Source organism: Macrobrachium rosenbergii, chromosome 25 (genome assembly GCF_040412425.1).
Source record: "Macrobrachium rosenbergii isolate ZJJX-2024 chromosome 25, ASM4041242v1, whole genome shotgun sequence".
In the NCBI taxonomy this organism is placed as follows: Eukaryota; Metazoa; Arthropoda; class Malacostraca; order Decapoda; family Palaemonidae; genus Macrobrachium; species Macrobrachium rosenbergii.
This window is the reverse complement of record NC_089765.1, coordinates 40,866,136-40,887,227: the sequence shown is the minus strand read 5'-3', so window position 1 is coordinate 40,887,227 and position 21,092 is coordinate 40,866,136. Positions and strand designations below refer to the sequence as shown.

The 21,092-nt window shown below is 37.2% G+C and overlaps 1 protein-coding gene across 1 annotated transcript in view; it reads right to left on the bottom strand.

Annotated features, from left to right (window-relative positions):
- LOC136852597 (isocitrate dehydrogenase [NADP], mitochondrial-like) overlaps positions 1–21,092 on the bottom strand; it is a 48,214-nt gene that overhangs the window by 8,577 nt on the left and 18,545 nt on the right. The window contains exons 2-3 of the mRNA XM_067127471.1: positions 782–897; positions 94–238 (exon numbers count right to left, since the gene is read on the bottom strand). Of these exons, the coding sequence (XP_066983572.1) occupies positions 94–238; positions 782–897 (261 nt within the window). The remainder of the gene's footprint in view (positions 1–93; positions 239–781; positions 898–21,092) is intronic.

Below are 21,092 nucleotides of genomic sequence, written 5' to 3'. Positions count from 1 at the left end.
TTTGAGCAAAATTATCCATAACAGTAAAACAAGAACTATCGGTAATTTTCCACAATATCTTTCACTGGAATTAACACAGTTATATTAACATACCTTCAACTCGTTGTTCATCAGGGGTGATTGTAGCACACTTAATACCAACATTGTACTTCTTGATTGCATAAGCGGAGTCGATTGTTACCTGGTCATCAGTTTGATCTCTGTATGGCAGGCCCAAGTCATAATATTTGCAGTCAATCTGAAATTAGTTGAATATATTTGAGAGAAAACTCAAATATTACTGTGGTAAACTCCAGAAAAAGCTATGCTGTACAAAAAAATATTTGCAGTCAATCTGAAATTAGTTGAATATATATGAAAAATATCAAATATTACTGTACAGTAGTATACTCTGGAAAAAGCTATGCTGTACAGAAAAATATTTGCAGTCAATCTGAAACTGGTTGAATATATATGAGAGAAAATGCAAATACATGTACTGTACTGTATTACTATATTCTACTCTGGAAACAGCTACGCTGCACATTCTGACTGATATACTTTCAAGTATAAACAATCATTGTTACAAAAAAAAAAAAAAGTAATATTTGAAAGCTCATGCAAAGATTATCACTAGCTTATCACTATTGGAACAGCAGTTTATTTCATACCAAAGGGCAACTTCCTGGACATTTAATACAGTTTTAGTCCTTCACCTACAATGCATTGTTTACATCACAAATAGGGAGAGAAGCACCAACTTAAATAATTTCCTCATTCATACATTACTGGCAGCACTCACCTTCAGATAGGGGAAAATTAAGTACTCCTTAATTTTCTCCCAAATGATGCGGGTCATCTCATCGCCATCAAGCTCAACTACAGGGTTTTTCACCTCAATACGCTTGTCAGCAGAATCTACAACAATTAAGGAACAAAATATCAATAAACCTTCACTCTTAGATTGGTTATAACTATTGCTGCAGCTAATGACTATAAAGGTTTCATTATCATGCCCTGGCAACCTGCCACTGAGAAATCAGATGCACTATTGAATGAGATATTGCTCAGGCATGGATAATGAAACCTTCCGACTCCTTAGAAGTACTTATGACAACTACTGCACTCAATATACAATGAAAATGGCAGAAACCTGGCTCTTATAAGTGCCATACACTGTATATAACAGTACGTATACTCCATAACCTTTGTCATTAAGAACTCAACATAATCCAAAAATCATACATGCATCAAGATCCTAGTAGTCAACTTAATTTCTTACTTTCAGAATACAGTATCAGAAAATGTCTTTACCAGTAGGTATGACTACAATCTAACAAAAGTGCTAGGCTGTTAAAATTCGTATTATGCAAAGAAATGCCATATCCTGGCTTGATTTCCTCTACTGAATGCTCCTAGAATCTAACCAAAACCAACTCAAAAGCTTTGAAAATCTTTCTTCCACCATTTTTTCTATTCTGTGATATTTAGTAATCTCCCAAAACAATGCAAACATTTTATGGTTTAACTTGCCAGCTGTTTAGACCTTCATTACCCTTCTTCACTCAAAGTAACTCACTTTTCTTAAAACAGTTGCCCCTATTAAGTGCACAAGTCAAGAATCATTTTCTCTATAAAAACAATCCATGAACTGCATATACTGTAAATTAAAATTGTACTATCCACTCATACAACTGAGTTTACAAGTGAATTGCAATTTTGGGGGAGTAAGGAATTACCTTATTATTCTATTCAACTTTACTATTCAAAAATAAATACTAGTTTACCTGCCCCCTCACTCACAACCAAAAATTGTGGAACCTTGCCAGCTGCATCCCAGGTTGTATTTATAGTCTAGCATTTGACTTCAGGCAAACGCTTGCTCACCACAAATGAGCCTGGTGTGGGCGGATTTTGTTGTAAACTAGTGATTATGTGAATAACATGAAATTCATTACAAAAATATCTTTTGCAACCGGACTTCAAGTTGTATTCTTGTCTGCTACTCTTAACATTGCAAATTACCACCCTATACAGGAACAATGCCTTAATCCCTTTAGATTTGTGACTTCTGGATTCACAGATGCCCACATCTAATAGCAATTACAAAGCAAGTGCAGAGCCAAACACTAACAGATGAAGGTCCCCACATCCTAAAGATCACTGGGAGGTATACTAAATGTAAGTTAAGCAAACTCATGCCAAAAGCTGCCCTATGAAACATTCACAGGTCGTTGTCTACTTTTCAAACTGCAAAAATTTCAGCAGCAGAGTCATCCTCCTGAAAATGAAAAACATATTGGATTCTAAACTTATCAATATGTTTCAGAAAAAAAAAGAGTGCATTTCCATATTACTGGAAATGAGTTGGGTTGCTTCATGATGAGGAATTTAGGCTGTCAAGCCAAGAAGCACTGAAGGGGTCACTTTTGGTCATCCAGTGCTAAAGACAGTGAAATGAGAGAGTTGGAGTGGCTGGACAAGATGAAGCTATCCATAAACTAAATGCAAAAAAGCTCAAGGATGTTACGGTTGAACAGGGAGAAAACCCCACAACTGCACTAAAAAGTAATGGAGAGGTCTGGATAGCAAGACTGAAGAAAAGAAGTAGGAATGAAGGTAAAAAAGTGGGTGCAGCTAGGAGCCAAAGGGTTGCTACAAACACCCTTTAGTAATGTCTACAGCTTAAATTTGGTGGTATCTTTGCTGTGTACATTTCAAGCTCTCTTTTTCCGAGCAAAGACCAATGGGATGGGCAAGGAAGAAAGGTGAAACTTAGCCATGAAGATGCATTAGACCAGCTCTGAGGGAAGAAATTTTGTCAGTAAAAAAACAAGCAAGAAGAGAATTCCTAAGCTTTACAAGACAGTAGAAGTACAAGTATTTAAACAAGATAAGGTTGTAAAATACAGTACTCCACTAATTTCAGATATACAAATCTTGAATTGTTTAATTCCAAAAGCATGCTAAGGTGAATGGACTCCCATTCATTCTAGGCACTATCCATGAAATATTCCAGCCAAACATTGCATATACTAAAAAAAAAAACAAAAAAAAAAAAAAAAAACTTACAAATGCTCTTAATGGGAACGACGGAAACCTGGTTTTACAAACCTACCACTAAGCCAAACAGTCTTGAGTTCCAATTAGCTCGACTTTCAAGGGTTAGATCATCATGAGGTTTATTCATCACTTATTTTTACAAAAAAGCTGTAAGCTTGACATAACTGAAATGCAGCAAAAGGAAAACAAAGCTCAAAGCTTTGCAACTATGCAAAAGCTTTTTTACATAAGAAATCCTTTGTAAGAGTATTCTAAGTAAATTAACACAGTAATCATGTTTGCGATTAAAGACAGAGGAGGAGCTAAAGAGCCACAGGGTGCTCTATGGGTAAGAGCCTTGGCCAGAATATGGCTGGAATAATCAATCAATAAACAATAAGAACTGAAAAGCAATCCATTAATAATTCCACATAAAGAGCACAAGTTGAGCATGTCAGATATACCTGGTGTAGCACACATGGAAAAACAAGTTTGGCAAGGGCATGGGATGGCTACCAACGTACCATTAATAGTACGGTAACATGCCCGAGTGCCACTAGTTAAGGCCGAACCTTCACGGACAGACAGGCGGCCAAGAACTGATGCTATATGCAAGATTCTTTTTCGAAAACCTCGAAAATGGCCGAGAAAATAAATAAAAAAAAAAATGTTATTAAAAGAATTTCAATGTCTGTCCTGGTTAATTTAGGAAATATGAAGGAAAAGGAAAAAATTTCAAAACTGAAAAAGGCTGGTCCGTTTCCAGGGGCAACTACTCATATTTTCATTCAACAAAATAACCTCCCTTACAAGACGTTAAAACTGTTAAAAATAACTCAGTCCTGCAGATTTGTGGCCACAACAGTGAAAGAACATCTGTGCACTAAAAAAAAAAATCCCGGGAAGACATTCTAAACATAACTGCATATCTTGAATGAACGACAGCAAACACCGGCATAAGCATGCTACCCTTTTTCCCTGTACTTAGCAACAAGAGCTACTAACAATTGACCTTGGCCTTACACGTGCTCCGTAAAACATAAATAACTAAGTAAACAAACCTCATTATCTAACAGTCAACTGTCAGAAAGAAAGCCAACTTTTCTTTCCCTTAAAAAGACCGCTGGGAGGAATTCTCGCTTAAAAAAAAAAAAGATTCGACCAAGAATAGCCTCTTATAAAGCTTTAATTGAAAATCCTTGAAGATCTGGCAAAACAGAGGATATAAAAGTTAGCTAATAAGGCCTGAAGCCTCGCATTTTATTACTGAAAGGCGTTAATCACATCACATCATATTTCACCAGAAATAAACGACACTTTTAACCCTCAAAATAAAAAGAAGCAGAATCATAGTTATGAGCCAACACATTTGCCGACGAGATTATTTTCCGGCCATCTTCTTATGAATGTAGACCCTATATTTAATAACTAACTTAGGCTACTAGTGCCAAAATCTGAGAGCCACCGGACACTGAGATGGGGGGGGGGGCACTTGGCACTGGCACTCAGCCGAGCGATTCGTATATAAAACGAGTTTAAGAAAGTTGCCTAATGGACTGAGACTTTAAAAGAAATGAGAAGCACACACATTCCCTCTATTCCTCTGTAGTCTCCATGTCTTAAGGCGCCAAATAATTGAGAGGTTTCATATACACAAAGCTGTTATATAACTTCCTGGAAGTCACATGAAACTTTTTCGATGGACGTATGAATACGACTACGATTTTGACTTGCAACAATATGCGCAATCGGCACTTAAATGATTATTTCCTTCCTACACACAATAATAATAATAATAATAATAATAATAATAATAATAATAATAATAGCTTAAAGACACGAAATGCACCGTGTTGAGAGAACGAACGTCTTCAAACTACAGAGGTGTTTCCAAAATGGTCGTTACAGGACGACACATGAATCAGGGAAACCATATCCTTGGAAGAGTATCCTACATAAAAAAAACCGGGGATCTATTATTAAACTTTTGGAAGTCGAAGGCTGAATGTACAGTAAATAAAATCCTTCCTCATTGAGGACAATATCGATGAGTATAAAAATAATATAAATTATCTAGTAGTCGTTATGTTTGAAGGTTTAGGTACAAATGCAGGAGAAAAAATTTAAAAGCTCATTTACATTGATTTTTATCGTCACTATTTCATATTTAATTTACTGAAACACTTTCATATTCAACTTACTGAAACAATGATATTAGTAGTTACACTAGTTTATCAACCTGTTGGAATCATAAGACGTTGAACCGTGTAAGCAACTGTTCCCACATGAATGGTTTGACTTTCCTTATCTTTGCCCATTTTCTATTAGTACCGCAAATATGAGATAAACGCATTCATCACTAACATTAGCATTAGCTTCTGAAAACTTGCTGGACTCCCATCCTCCTCCATTCGCAAACAAAGTAGGCTTACTATGAAGGGTAGGATCGCAAAAATCCGTTTTTTAAAAGACGATTGTAAACGAGAAACTATCAATTTCAAGGTTATTAGTGTGAATCGCCAAGAAGGGGAGCTTTCGGGATGTTCTATGAACAAGAGCCCGTGCTGGCATAAAACCACCTCGATCAACAACAACTAGAGGGAAGTGTCATCTTATAACTTGCAAATTATACATGCATATTATCATCTAGAGCTAACGATGGCTTAACCTTAACCTAATATCTGGCGATCCATATCCAGTAACTAAATGAAATCTCGCCATCTTACAGGATCCGCCAAACTGAAGCTTAAGACATTCTGTACCATGATCCACCATTGGATCGATCTTTAAAAGGCATCACTGAAAACATGGCATCAGCGATGAATTTCGTGGGAATATATACATGAAAATCCTTCACTTATCTACGCAGACATCAAAAAGTGAGAAGTTGCATGTGGCTCATCTCAAAGTGAACGGCTAAGAGGAGATTTACTAATGTCTATCAGTGCAATAGCCGTCCATATATTCGGGCCCGGTGTAACAGTCTGTATTTCCCCCTTGTCCGAAATTCCCCGAGGGAAATATGGCCCTGGATATATTTCCCCCAAGGGAATTTCGTCCCAGGATAATATTCCCTCCTCTCCGCCAAGATTCCCCCAACCCCGCAACTGTTATAAGAGCATGACTATGGCGGCGAAGTGTAGCAACGACAGCCTCCTGCCACACAGGATAATTATCATCACGACTAAACTACCTCTTGGGAGTCATTATCTTTGTTATTTACAGTCTTTTGTTTATGTTTATACGGAAATCCCCAACGGGCTTGTACAGTACTAAACACGCCGCAAAGCTGGATACATGTAAGGGGCAGAAATGGCCTACAGGGGGGAAAAATATTCTACGTCCAAAATTCGACCCAGGGGAAAAATAGCCTGGGCTGTTATTCCCGGGGGGAAATCAATCCTAGGCTAATTTTCCCGGGGGGAATTTCAGTCATGGGGGAATAATTTCCTGCTACACCGGATCAGTCCTGAATGCATGACCCAACTACTCCTCTTCGTCTTACTAGACTGAGTTCAACAACCATGCAAACAATAACTGGTTAAATACATCGATCTCCCACACCGAAAGCACTAACAAATAATGATATTTCAGATATTTTCAAGCACGCTATCCGTCGGTCAGCAAAAACTGTTTTTACACGTCATGTCGGCCTGTAACTTAACATACCACCTTTATCTATGAGAAAATCATTAAGGAAAATAACTGTTAAACATCTAACCTGTAAAAATCTACCAACTAGACAACAAGGCTTTACACAATGTAGACTGTCAACGTCAAACTAATAAAACCATACAGTGTTGTTTGTATTGGTTGTGGAGAAGGGTTAAGAGAGGAACGGATGCACGTACACTCTGGAGGGAAAATGGGGAAACTTCTTGACTTAGATTATGCTGATGATATAGTTTTGATCTGCGAGGAACCAGAAAAGATGCAGAGAGTGTTAGACTGTTTAGAGAGTGAAGGTCGAAAGGTTTGTTTGGTTATAAATAGTGGAAAAACTGAAATCAAGAATATGAAAATTGAAAATGCACAGGATTGTCTAATTGAAGGAATCGTTGTAAAGCAAGTGATTAACTTTAAATATTTAGTTACTTATTTAGATAAGGATGGGTCTCTGAGCACAGAATTTATGGAAAGATTAAAAAAGGCTCATCAGGCAATGGGAATGCTTAAAATATTTGGAATAATGGCAATTTTTCTGTGCATGAAAAAAATAAAAATTTATAAGGTAATGGTTAGGAGTATTTTGACTTATGGGCAGCATAAGTCGTGGTACAGTACAATGACTTCAGATGATAAACCCTTAACATTTGAAAATAAGGCACTCGAAAGAATATTAGGAATGAACTGGAGGGATAGGATATCAAATAGACTTAGAGTATGTTAGGTTCTCCCGTTGGAAGTGGCTAGGTCATGTGTATAAAGAGATACACCAGGGTGGGTTGTCCTTAGTAGAAGAGGCAGAGGTGAGGCCAAAGGAGACGTGGTTGAGGACAATGAGGCGGGAAGCAAGAGATGAGTGCTGGGGAGATCTTGAGGAGTTAGCCCAGGAAATGATTGATTAAGAGGGTTATTATCAAAATTAAAGATTCAGCAAGTGACATCAATGCCAATTTATCTTGATTTCACTATGGCCATGGCCAAGCAGATCCCTTTAAATAACATGCAATAAAAAAAGAGCAAAAAAGCAGTCATATAGGAACCTGGTTACATCATTTATTTCCAAATCGACCACCGAAGCTTTCAGCTACAGCAGCGCCAGCCAAAGTCATATCAGGTGTCCCACAATGAACGGTTATTGGTCCTAGCCTCTTTAACCTGGTGGTTGGGAATATTGATAATCTGCAAAGCTCATTTATATATTGATAATCTGCAAAGCTCATTTATTTATATGTTTGATGATGATTCCCCTTGGCATTGACTATATCGGACTGGCGTGAAAACTGAACATTTTCAAAACTGTATAATATGGTCTACCCTTTGGCACAACGAAACAAAGCAACCTCTCAGGGAAAAAAAAATTGGACACACTCTTTGGTAATACGTCATGGTTTCCATCCGGACGAAATGTCACTACGATAAAGAAGCAAATAAGACTTAGCAGTAGTCACCTTAGACGACCTAACATGGCCTACCCGTAGCAGAATACCTGGATACTGAAGGCAATTTTTATGAGATATAAACTTTGCCCTTTAATTCGACCACAACTCTAGAGCAGGTCTTACGATACTTACTGCCCAACCAGTCCTATTTCATAACCACGTAGACACAGCTCGTTTATCATTATTTGCTATCACAGCTTCTAACCTATAAATTTGCTTCCCTCGAGGCATTTCAACTATCACAAAACAACCAGTGCACGCATCTATAAGATAAACAAATTCCTACATCTCTTTACGGAGAATTCAAGACGCAATGCCACCGGTAATTCACAGACCTGGACACCGACTTAGTGCAACTTTTAACTCAACCCGGCATCTCATATTTGACTGCAAAAAAAATGTTTAAGTCTAACTTTAGGAGGGAAAATACCAATCTGGCATCTCATATTCGACTGCTAAAAATGTTTAAGTCTAACTGTAGGAGGGAAAACTATAAGTAAATCTATGATATAGTACAATCTCCACCTCTCTCACACGGCCCTTTTCAATGGCTGTTACGAATGACTTGGAGTCCTTATATGGGAGGGCCGCGCTAAGGTGAAACCTCCGTCCCGCCACCCCACCCCACCCTCTCTCTCTCTCTCTCTCTCTCTCTCTCTCTCTCTCTCTCTCTCTCTCACACACACACACACACACACACACACACACACACAAATACCTAAAGAAAAAAACAACCGGCCAAAGGTTGCGTGTAACTTTTTTTGGCTGCAACTTTTTCTTGCCTCGAGTGGTAGACTACATAGATGATAGCAGTCACCAAACAAGATACAAACCACCGTTGTTATAGATACTGTAATTCTCCAACGTACGTATTAGCATTCGTTATCCTTTCGGTAGTGACACACACCTAACCCACGTCATCAAGAACAAAATTATGGAAACCATGCAGGATTTTTTTTAGTCATTTTTAAATCTAATATTTGTGTCAAAATTGGAGCTACAACGACAAAAAGGTCGTTTAATTTCTAATTACATTCGTGGCCTTTCAATTATTACTCTATTTTTATCAAGAAAAATTTTCAGTTAAGGATTAAAAATCCCATTTACAAAATCCTCAGGCACTATAGACTTAGTAAGGATGGACTACCTCCAGTTAGAACATTCTAAAATAACGCACGGAACCAAAAAAGTACTATGAATTTCCCCTGTAGAGGCTTATAACCAATTACCGTCTTATAACAATCATCACACAGGCTCGTATTACAAACCAGTGCCCATCTCTCATTACACAGCAAACGGAAATGATCATTTGGACCTGATTAACTCCACTCGCGTTCCAAATCACTGCGTTCATATTCCGCAGACTTTTCTTCAAATGACTTAAACTTTCGCTTCTAAACATGGGTATTTTTTGCTCCATAACCCCATACTCTTTGGAACTTTTCTTACGAAGTACAGCATAAACATCTTTTCAACATTTGCCGTCTGAAAAGGAGAGTAAATAAACATCTACGCTGACAACCATTTTGTTTCAACTTCTCAACACTCACCACTATATTTTTCGTATAATTATGCATTAAAATTATAGGCAAATGATGTAGACTAATGGAAGACACAAACCATTAGACATCAATGGTTATGGGAAAAACCAGCAACTCTGCACAGTTACACAATAGCTGGACTTAAATATTATGCCCACACACACATTGATCACTGTATGAAACAGCTAGAAACCATTACAACGACCTGATTATGAAAATCAAGAAAATATGTTACAATAAAATGTTTAGTGTAGAGAAAAATCCCCCCAAAATCCATGACAATTTGGCTGGGATGTTGGGACTCAAGACAGAAAAAGTTCTACCTGCTGTAACTAGTGACTACAAAAACCTGGCCGATAACTTTGTGAACTGCTTTGAAGGAAAAATTGAAAAAATCTGTCATAGTTTAGAAAAGGAGATCCCTCCTGACTTCCAGGTGATCGTAATGAGAAATAGCAAATTCAGTAAGTTTAAAGAACTGAACATGAATGACTCTGACAACACGATGAGAAAAGTAAAAAACAGTTATTGTGAAAATGACCAGTTTCCCATAAGTGATATAAAAGAGGCACAAAACTTTGATCAGCTGAGGGAGTTATATTTTGATATTGTCAACACGAGCCTAGCACAGGCATCTTTCCCAAATAGTGAAAAGCTTGCTTGTATAAAGCCGGCCCATAAAGGAAAAGGTGATAAAGAAAATCTAAGCTTCTATAGACCAATATCGAACCTATTGTACTTATCAAAACTTACAGAAACGAAGTTCACAAACAAACATGGAACCACTTGAAACAACTCAACATTATACCTGATGATCAGTCAGCATACAGAATAAACCACTCAACAGAGACTAGATTGTGTGCAATTATAAATGAAATGGTAGAAATTATAGCAAATGGAAAATGTGGCATCCTGGTTATGCTTGACCTAAGTGCAGCATTTGACACAGCTGACCACAATCCACTGCTTGAATACCTGAGAGTAGTAGGCATCGAAGATGAAGTACACAAATGGTACAAAAGCTACTTAGAAAATAGGAAGGTTACAGTGGTTACAACATATGTGAAACCAGAGAAGGAAGGCCTAACAAAAGGAGTGCCCCAAGGCAGCGTTCTGGGTCCACTGCTATTTGGCATTTACACAACTGAATTATCTAGAATTCTAAATAAGCAGAATCTTAAGTATAAACTGTATGCTGATGATACTCAGATCTATTTTCCTGTCGAAACGGTAGAAGACACAATTAGTAAAATTGATGCAATAATGAAAGATATCAAAAAATGGATGTCAGCGAAGAAATTGAAACTTAATGAAGACAAAACTGAGTGTATGCTATTTGGATCTGACAGTGCACTACGAAAATATGAACACCTCAAAAGAATAACTGTTGGTTCGTCAACAATAAATATTGTAGCAGCAGTGAGGAACTTAGGAGTATTTATTGATAATAAATTGTCGATAAAGAACCATATGTTGCATATTACAAAAACCTGTGACTATCATATTATAAACACTGCATTCATTAGAAAATATCTAAACGAAGATAGTCAGAAAACAGCAATTTGCAACCAAATACTTTCGAGGCTTGACTACTGCAACGCTATATACTACGGTCTCCCTAACTACCTACTAAGAAAATTGCAAGGAGTACAAAATAGAGCCACCAGGTTAAAAAAAAAAATAAAGGACTAAGTTCCCGTGATAGAATAACCCCAGCACTAATTGAGCTACACTGGCTCCCAGTAAAAGCTAAAATAGAATATAAAATACTACTTACAGTCTTTAATGCACTAAAATATGATGAACCAACATATCTGAGAAACTGCTTAAGCTTCTTTAGACCCGAAAAGAATATTGTAATCAGACATGCAAGTGAAGCATATAGGCTATTTGAACCTAGAACAAATTGCAAGTCAGGCGAGAGAGCATTTGTACACTGCGCACCAAGACTATACAACAAAATACTGCCTGAAGTGAAGAGCATACCAGAAGAATGCATATCTAAAAAGGAACTAAAGACTCTCCTATTCTGCAGGAGCTACGATACTGACGAGAAAACACTGAAAGACAATTATAAAATATAAGAAGAACCTTATTTTGAAAACGTACAAGGTCCCGCAGAGAGGGAATTATCCCTGTGGAGGGCTCTACATAAAACCAAACTAAGTGAAACATATATCTCCCAAAGAAGCTGTTAAAAAAAACAAAGACAATACAATACAACTTTATATAAAAGCAGTCAAGTTGTACTGTACTGTCTATCTGATTTCATTAAATAGACGAGAGAGAGAGAGAGAGAGAGAGAGAGAGAGAGAGAGAGAGAGAGAGAGAGAGAGAGAGAGAGAGAGAGAGAGAGAGAGAGATTATTTCTAAAAATGAGAACATCTCTATTGTACAATTTCCTTTATAAAATATAGCTGAGAGAGAGAGAGAGAGAGAGAGAGAGAGAGAGAGAGAGAGAGAGAGAGAGAGAATTACTGTACTTTGTAAGCTTTGTAAGCTTTAGTATCCCTACTGTGGGACCCAATTCTTACCAATGTCTCCGATCCCAGTTCTTGTTTTTTAAATGGACCCTGAAATTTTACCCTCAGCAGCCAAGTGTGTGTGTGTGTTTTTCAGGTATTTTTATCTATTACCGAAGGACCTTTACCTGAGATTTTGTATGTTTTACCCTTGATGATTAAAATACTGATTAAAATTACGGTGTCAAATTTATAATGAATTGTTTATCCAAGTCTGGCTTCATACATCAAGTTTTCCTCGTCTGAAATCTCTCTCCTCTTATCTTGGATTTCCAGGCTTTCAAGTTCAGATCTTTCAAAATTTCAGTCTACCACAACAACGGAACTAAAAAATGATCACAAACATCTCCACGCTAACTTTATAATTTACTTCAGTATATTCTGTTGGTCTTATTTCAATTATGCACTAAAAGAAGCCTTCTCTATATTCACAATCCACGGTCAGGTGATGCAGACGGATATAAGAAAAGGGAGATTACATCATTAAAAACTTTCAGCTTAAAACATTAACGGAATTAAGGACGACCTTTTCATTCATTTCGGACACAGACTCCGGGGTTAAAACAATAACTTCTGCATCTCATAATTTAATTGTGTCTAGCAACAAAAGCAACACAAGATACAGATGAGCTCGTGAGTCTTCAAGATGATATGTAACACCAATTAATAAATAAATATAAATTAATATATACATGTATAATGTGTAAACGCTTCTCCGACAGTTGAAATTATTGTAAGGTGAAAGGGGACTTCCACAAAAACGATTGTGGATCTTGGGCAACTTGGCAACAGTTCTGCAACGGATAGCCAACAAAAAGTTAAGCCAAATAGTTCCGAGTGCACTGCTCTTGGTTAAACCCGATAACAACAAAACGAGACTGTAAGCAAAACAAACGAGTGGACGAAAGAAAAAGTACACAACTTCCTCTCAAAATCGACCTTTTATTAATGAAATTCTGACAAATGCCCATATGCCTAATTGTCACAATTCTCGAGATTTTTTTGCACAGCATTCACCTTATCGTATAGAAGATTAAGCTGGAGGTAACCTGCAATCATCAATTTCTGTAATATATGAACAGGCTTAACTTAGATACTTTCTAAAGGTCAATACGTTACCATAAAAAAAATCTCTGGCCTTCTAAATGAAAACAAAAGATTCCAGGTTAACATCCAGCAGACCATCTCACTCGCTACAACGATGCGGTACGTGTTTACATCCTGCAGTTTGCTAGGCTAAACAACATTCTCGACCTTGTTGATTGGGATATAGAATTCTGGGCTAACTTTCATGTTTTGGTTCAGCCAAGGTTGATAAACGACAGATATATATATATATATATATATATATATATATATATATATATATATATATATATATATATATATATATAATGTCATTTACACAATTGTTCTGTGCATTAATACAATTAATATCAGACCTCATTTAAACTGGATGGTATCTAGCGGAGATACTTATTAAGGAAAAGTTACAAGCTTTCCAGGACTACATGAGGTCCTGTTAATAAATATCATTATATATATATATATATATATATATATATATATATATATATATATATATATATATATATATATATATATATATATATATATATATATGGACGTTGGGTTTATCTTCATTTCTTACCAATAAGCACTGAGTTAAAACTTCCAAGCTGGCCTACACAATTGGCACGTACGCTTTATGAAATTAATGATGAAACATATACTTCCTTCCTGATATCGCAAACCGTATGTAAAAGTAATGTCAACCATACATTAATTAAAAGGGAAATGTCATGGCAAGACTGGCAGCGCCCTGAGAAAACTCCTTGAAAATGATGGCTACCTATCATTGCCAAGGTCTTGAACTTAGTCCTCTTTCGCCTGAGAGAAAATGCCCATCCGAAGAGAACTACACTATTATTAGCAACCGGATTTATATAGTGTCAGAAAAAAGTATACTGAGACCTGGAGTTGTCATTACAACCTATAGACAGCTTGGATAGCTATAATGAAAAAGAAGTTACCCAAAAATAAGAAAAAAAAATTGTCGTTCACAGTTCAGTCGTCATAAATATCCAACTCAGTAACAAAAAGTTAGTTCCTTATAACTAGGCATGTTTATGTTACCGTTTTCAACCTGTCTAAAAAGGTTACATACTTACACTGAATGGAGAGAGAGAGAGAGAGAGAGAGAGAGAGAGAGAGAGAGAGAGAGAGAGAGAGAGAGAGAGAGAGAGAGAGAGAGAGAGAAGGGGGGGCCTCAAGTTTTTAGCCCGACAACTACCATCCCTAAAATCAGTCCTTAAAATTTTACGATAAAATCTCGCGAAGTACGTAAATAACTTATCACTACTAAGATAAAACTCCAATGTTTCGCAAACAACACAGATAACGAATGTTATCAACATAAGGCGTTGCAAGCACAGGGAAAGTATCTCAACAAGTACTTCACTATCGGTCATAAAGCAAGCGGTTTGCTATCGTTCTCTCAAGTACGACACAAATAAAATACCTCCTTTATTATGACGATCTGGCAATAAAAACTATTAATCTTTTGTACAACACTGACATGACGAATACTACCCGAATGGTGATAAGTGTTTTTAATTTTTTCTCAGTTTACGTGATGGCCAAAATAACGGATGCATGAAAGAGAGAGAGAGAGAGAGAGAGAGAGAGAGAGAGAGAGAGAGAGAGAGAGAGAGAGAGAGAGAGAGAGAATAAACAAAAATCTAAACATGTAAAAAGCTGTGGTGGACCTTATCAGTACACGTATAGTATGCTGATAAAGAAATGTACTGAAAATACCCAGGAGAGATATACGATATCACAACAATGCCACTTATCTGGGATGGTACTAATCGTTCACAAACATCAACGGAAAAAATGATTGATATGCATCTCGGAGATGGGTAAAAGTGTAATGTGGAACAACCTCAAAAACTTGTGTAAAGTACCAACATATCACGGATAGCTTAATCATTAATGCTACTGTAAAGTTACTCCCAGAATGACCAGTTTCGTGGCCGTTTCCTTTACTATACGAGTACTACTGTATTATAAAAGTTGTGATAATTTCATCTTGATTACAAGAGGGGTTGGAGTCTCTAAGCTTCCACGTTTTCCCTACGTTGTGGAATTGGAATATAAAATTTGGGCCAAAGGCCAAGCGCTAGCACATACGAGGTCATTCACAGCTGACAGGGAAATTAAGAATAAAGTCTTTAAAGGTGTAACAGGAGGAAAACCTCGCAGTTGCACAATGAAACAATTGTTAGGAGAGGTGGAAAGTAAGATGAAAAAAAAAAAATATGAACAGAGGTACAGCAAAAGTCATGAAAGGGGTTGCTGCTAGGGGCTGAAGGAACGCTATAAAGAACCTTAAGTAATGCCTACAGTGCACCGCGTAAGATGCACTGACGGTACTACCCCGCCTGCGGGGCCCTTCGTTGTGAAATCCTACTCTCTCTTCTGGAAACAAAACTACGAGAACATCACGTATCCATAAGCCAGCAGGTTCAGTCTACAACAATCGACACTAAAACAAATGAACATTACTTCAATAGCAAAGAAGTCATTCTCCTTCCACTAAAAGTATCTATTAAGAATCGAAACCTTAAAATACAACGCCGAAAGATTTCCCCACTGCCGGTGGTGGTGCCAGCTGGGTTCAAATATACATACATTGAATGCTGTAGCACCCAGTCATATTGTGACGTTCACCGACGCACGAATGCGCACGCGTGTTCATGCACATGCATGAAAGCAATCAATGCATTCACACAGTTGTATAAAATCAGCAACTACATTCACGAACCTGCACAAAGCAGCAAGAACCTTCAAAATAAAAAAAAAAATATATACCAAATTAAAAAGAAATTTTTACTTTTCCTTACCACACGAAGCTACGCCTTCATATGTGAAGTATTCTGCGCGCTTCTTGATAAATATATTCACTATAACGAGCAAAAACAATTCGTTTAAATTTCAATTAATTCTACCAGTAGAACTCGACAAAACACTCCAAGCACCGAGACCGGCCAAGGACAACCTCCAACATCCTGCTGCTTTGATCGCCTTCTAATCGATACTTAAGACTTGCATGACCTACTTTCGAGCTGACGCGCCATAATTTGAAAGCGATCCCAAAAATTTATCAGATGTTGAACACTGTATCAAATGTTATATTTTTATCCAAAATATGTAATCTACACTTTCTCTATTTTTGCGTTAGTTTTGGCGAATTCAAAATATATATAAAAAAATAAGATATTGTCTAAGGAAAATTAGTATCACGTTTACATCGACGACTGTAACAGCCACATATCTATTTGCCTTCAAAGTATCAATGGCGACTGCTGTTAACTTTCCAGTCTGATAATGAGGTGCGTACTCGCATACAAAGGTAAGAATGACTTAAAAGTCATGACTACATTTTCCTTAATCATAAAAAGCATCAAACAATCGTTGCAAAATAGTTTCACTTCTAAGGAAAGACCATACAATGAATAATTCCACTAATGCTGCTAACTTATACACTGAGCTCCTCTGCAACATCTCTGTGTAAGAACACTTTTTTCCAGTAGGTGGTAATCTTGACGAATTTGTGATCATCCTAAATGGTTAAATCACCCGCCCCCCAAAAAAAAAACTTGTAGGGGGGTACAGAGAATACTTTTAAACCAGATTAAACAAGTATTATAAATGTGGAAACGAACTGTATAATGTACCAGTTTTAAACCAAATGTACCGACAATCCAACTGTCGTACAATGTACCCTAGTATTAAAAATGTACCAAAACGGTACTATAAAAAAAATAGCTTCTTTCAGCGACAATGTACCAAAACGGTACTATAAAAAAAATAGCTTCTTTCAGCAACAATGTCCACTTCCGGACACTGCAGTTTAATGTCACTATTTGAAAATGCAATAATAAGTTTGAGAAGCAAAAATCATTCAACAATGACGAAAGTTGACTTGTACCTAGAAAACTCGGTAGGAATTGTGGCTATCTCGGAAGCAATGAAGAATTATTACCTGTGATTACCTGATGATCGGTTCCACTACTCCGGAGGTAAGGACTTACCTCGCCGAAGCCATCTTCTGAGTGGACCTTAGATACTACTTATAGCAACAATTGAAAGCAATAATGTTTGATCGGACTTCTGAATTGAATACAATGGGACAGATAGCTTGGCTAGTATGTAGGATATCTGAGTTGTCGTCTATACCTCGGCCAAGCCTTTAAGGCAATTTTCTCAAATTTGCTACGTTGCCTCTCTAAAAATCATCCACATTTTACTTTATGCTACAGGATTCCAGTACTGGTTTCAAAATGCAAGAACATTAATTGCTGATTTACTTTCGTTCAAAAGCCCCTGCAGCTGCACAAAGTACAGTATGTCGACTCCTCAGTGATGATGATGATGATGATGTTTACTTCTAAATGTGGCATAAATTTTTAGCCTTTCAGTCACATCTGTATAGTCCTCTTATCAAAGTTTGTCAGTGACCCGAGGGTTGAACCATCATAGTTGAAATACACTGAGCTAGACTGAAGTCTCAGGAAAAGACACCGAGCTGGACAATTCCGTAGACCGTGCGTGAACTGATGTGCAAGGGTGAAGCAGAGACCAACTGACATACCTCGGCTTGGTTTTCGAGGTTGAGAGAATTTATCATGACTTTCTTTTATATTAGTAGCACTTAAGCTGCTATTCTACAGGCTCGGCTTAAGTTCGACAGAGTCGATCTCAAAGTTTTCAGTCTCCTGTTCCACTGTCGAGGCACGTTTCGCCAATCTATCGGGATTTCATTGTTCGTCCTGCATTAAATTCGTTTATCTAGGACTGAATCTGTCTTACTTTTGTAAAACTTTGATGTAATAACTTGCTTCGGCAATCTCTGGGGATTTTATTGTTCCCCCTGCATAGAACAGAATGTTTTACTTTCGTACACATTTTGAACTAAGAGAGAGAGAGAGAGAGAGAGAGAGAGAGAGAGAGAGAGAGAGAGAGAGAGAGAGAGAATAGGTGGTAGGCTGTGCCCTGAATCTGATGTCATGATCCCCAAAACAGATAAGATTTCAAGTTCTAGACCATTCCATGAAGAACAAAGAGATTCAAACTTTGCATTTTACGCTTTTATCTTATCAACTCGGTTGAAACGACGGCTACTTAGGCTGGACAAGCTTTCTACTACGGTCCGGCATTGAAACGCACACCTTAACACTTTTAAATGCTAGTAGTAATAAAAAAAATCAAGGCCACATGACACTGATCTATCACTTAGGTATTTGTCGAGAACCCTATTATTATTATTATTATTATTATTATTATTATTATTCAGAAGATAAACCCCCTATTCATATGGAACAAGCCTACAGGGGCCACTGACTTGAATCAACCTTCCAAAGAGTATGGTGGTCATCTGGAAGTTACAGAAGATAACAGAATACACAGAAAGGAAAGATCAGTTCTTATGTAATATAGATAACTAGCTGACTAACCCGGTGCTGCCTGGGAAAACTCTGAATGACAACCGATAAACTCACTCTCTCACTCTTTCTTTCTCTTCCCAACACCCCTCTACTCTCTCACTTCCTCTCCCCTTCCTGTTAAGATAATGGCTTCAATTACAATCCCCAGCATTTTTGACATTATGTTTCACCTATTCTCACCCGCCATTCCTATCGGTGCTGAACTTGGACTTAAAAGGCATCAGGAGTGTCACTATTCATCTCAGCGACCTCAAAAACTATGGATTAAACACTAATCTCTGTCATTTTTGGTTATTTTTACATGTCACCTCCTTCCCACCCCACCTTCCTATCGGGGCTGAGCTTGGACTTAAAAGGCATTGGGAGTGTCACTATTCATCTCAGCGACCTCAAAAACTATGGATTAAACACTAATATCTGTCATTTTTGGTTATTTTTACATGTCACCTCCTTCCCACCCCACCTTCCTATCGGGGCTGAGTTTGGACTTAAAAGGCATCGGGAGTGTCACTATTCATCTCAGCAACCTTGAAAACTATGGATTAAACACTAATATGTCATTTTTTAACATTTTTACATGTCACCCCCTTCCCACCCCACCTTCCTATCGGGGCTGAGTTTGGACTTAAAAGGCATCGGGAGTGTCACTATTCATCTCAGCAACCTTGAAAACTATGGATTAAACACTAATATGTCATTTTTTAATATTTTTACATGTCACCCCCTTCCCACCTCACCTTCCTATCGGGGCTGAACTTGGACTTAAAGGGAATTGGAAGTGTCACTATTCATCTCAGTGACCTCAAAAACTGTGGATTAGGCACAAATATTGATTGTTTTCAGTTATTTTTACATGTCACCCCTTCCCACCCCCACCCCCTCTGGTGACAGTGATATCTTACCCCCACAATATTCTTTCTCAGATAGTAAGTCATTATGTATACCAAGTTTGGTCAAAATTGCTCAGTGCATTTCAGAGTTCTGCTGGAACATACACACAATACATACATCCACACACACACAAAATATATATATATATATATATATATATATATATATATATATATATATATATATATATATATATATATATATATATATATATATATATATATTAATAGATAAAAATTTAAATTATTAAAAATACAAGGTGTACTGTTTGTTAGTAATACACTGCATCTTTCCTTGAACTTTTGGGACTTACTATTAATTATGAAACCAACTTTTTTTATTTCTCAAAATGACAAATCAAAATCTCATGAATGATTTCAGTCCGGTACTATACATCTTTCATGAAACAATGAACACTTACATCTAGCGTTTTATCTCTTGTTTCTCTCATTCCCAGAGGCGACCCAAAATAATCGACTAACGATAAGGTATCCAAGTCAATACTAGGGTCAATAAACGCATGATGGATTTTTAGGGCTGGCGTATACGAGTATTCGTCCCCTCTCTCTCTCTCTCTCTCTCTCTCTCTCTCTCTCTCTCACACACACACACACACACATATATGCACTATTTATAAGTTACCAGATTCGCCAGGATCTCACCGGGAAAATATACGTCAACAGATGTTCATTAATTAACATGATTTTCACCGTTATTAATAATTAGTACTAGGGTACTTCCTTGTACGATTTCATGTTGGTGTAGTTTTCCAGCCCAAGGAAACAGCGGATAATGAATAGTCAAGTTAATAACCATGAGCATCTAGGACACATTTGGGTTTTAAATACCCAAAGCGGCATCATCATTTAGTGTAATGTCATTCAACATCACCAATATTGATATCAGTACAGGCGACACTGCTGTGCTTCCAAAAAAGGAATTACCTCTACTTAGGTTTCAGTCAAGTTGATACAACTACAATGAAAAGCTAAATACTTTTATGTTCATATACTTATATAACAGGTTATTTCATGAAATATGCTCGTCCGCCTGTTCTTTTTTGTTTAAATCAAAACCAGAAGAATTTATTTAAAAAATACTAATTTCCTTCAGTACTGTTTGATATTCCACACCTTGCCTAAGTTTATGTTATCATGGGTACAAATCACATTTAAGCTGCCTATGATAAAAAAAAACTTAACACTCACAACAGATGAACACAGCCATGCGCATATCAGGCGCGAAACTGATAGCGTTGAGGGTTGAGCGATTTGAGTGATACAAACTGGCATCTCAAAGATAGTGATATTAGCGCTCGCCAGGATTTCATATCAAATGATTAAAAAGATTCGTAGCGCTAATATTGGTTGGCCGTAGTCCAAAGATACACACCCAACCTCTCACCATTTTAAAATCCTTGCCACACTTCCGGATGTTATGACAACAGTGGTGTTTAATCTACACCAACCCTTTACCAACTCGTTGTTATGGAAAGGACTTTAC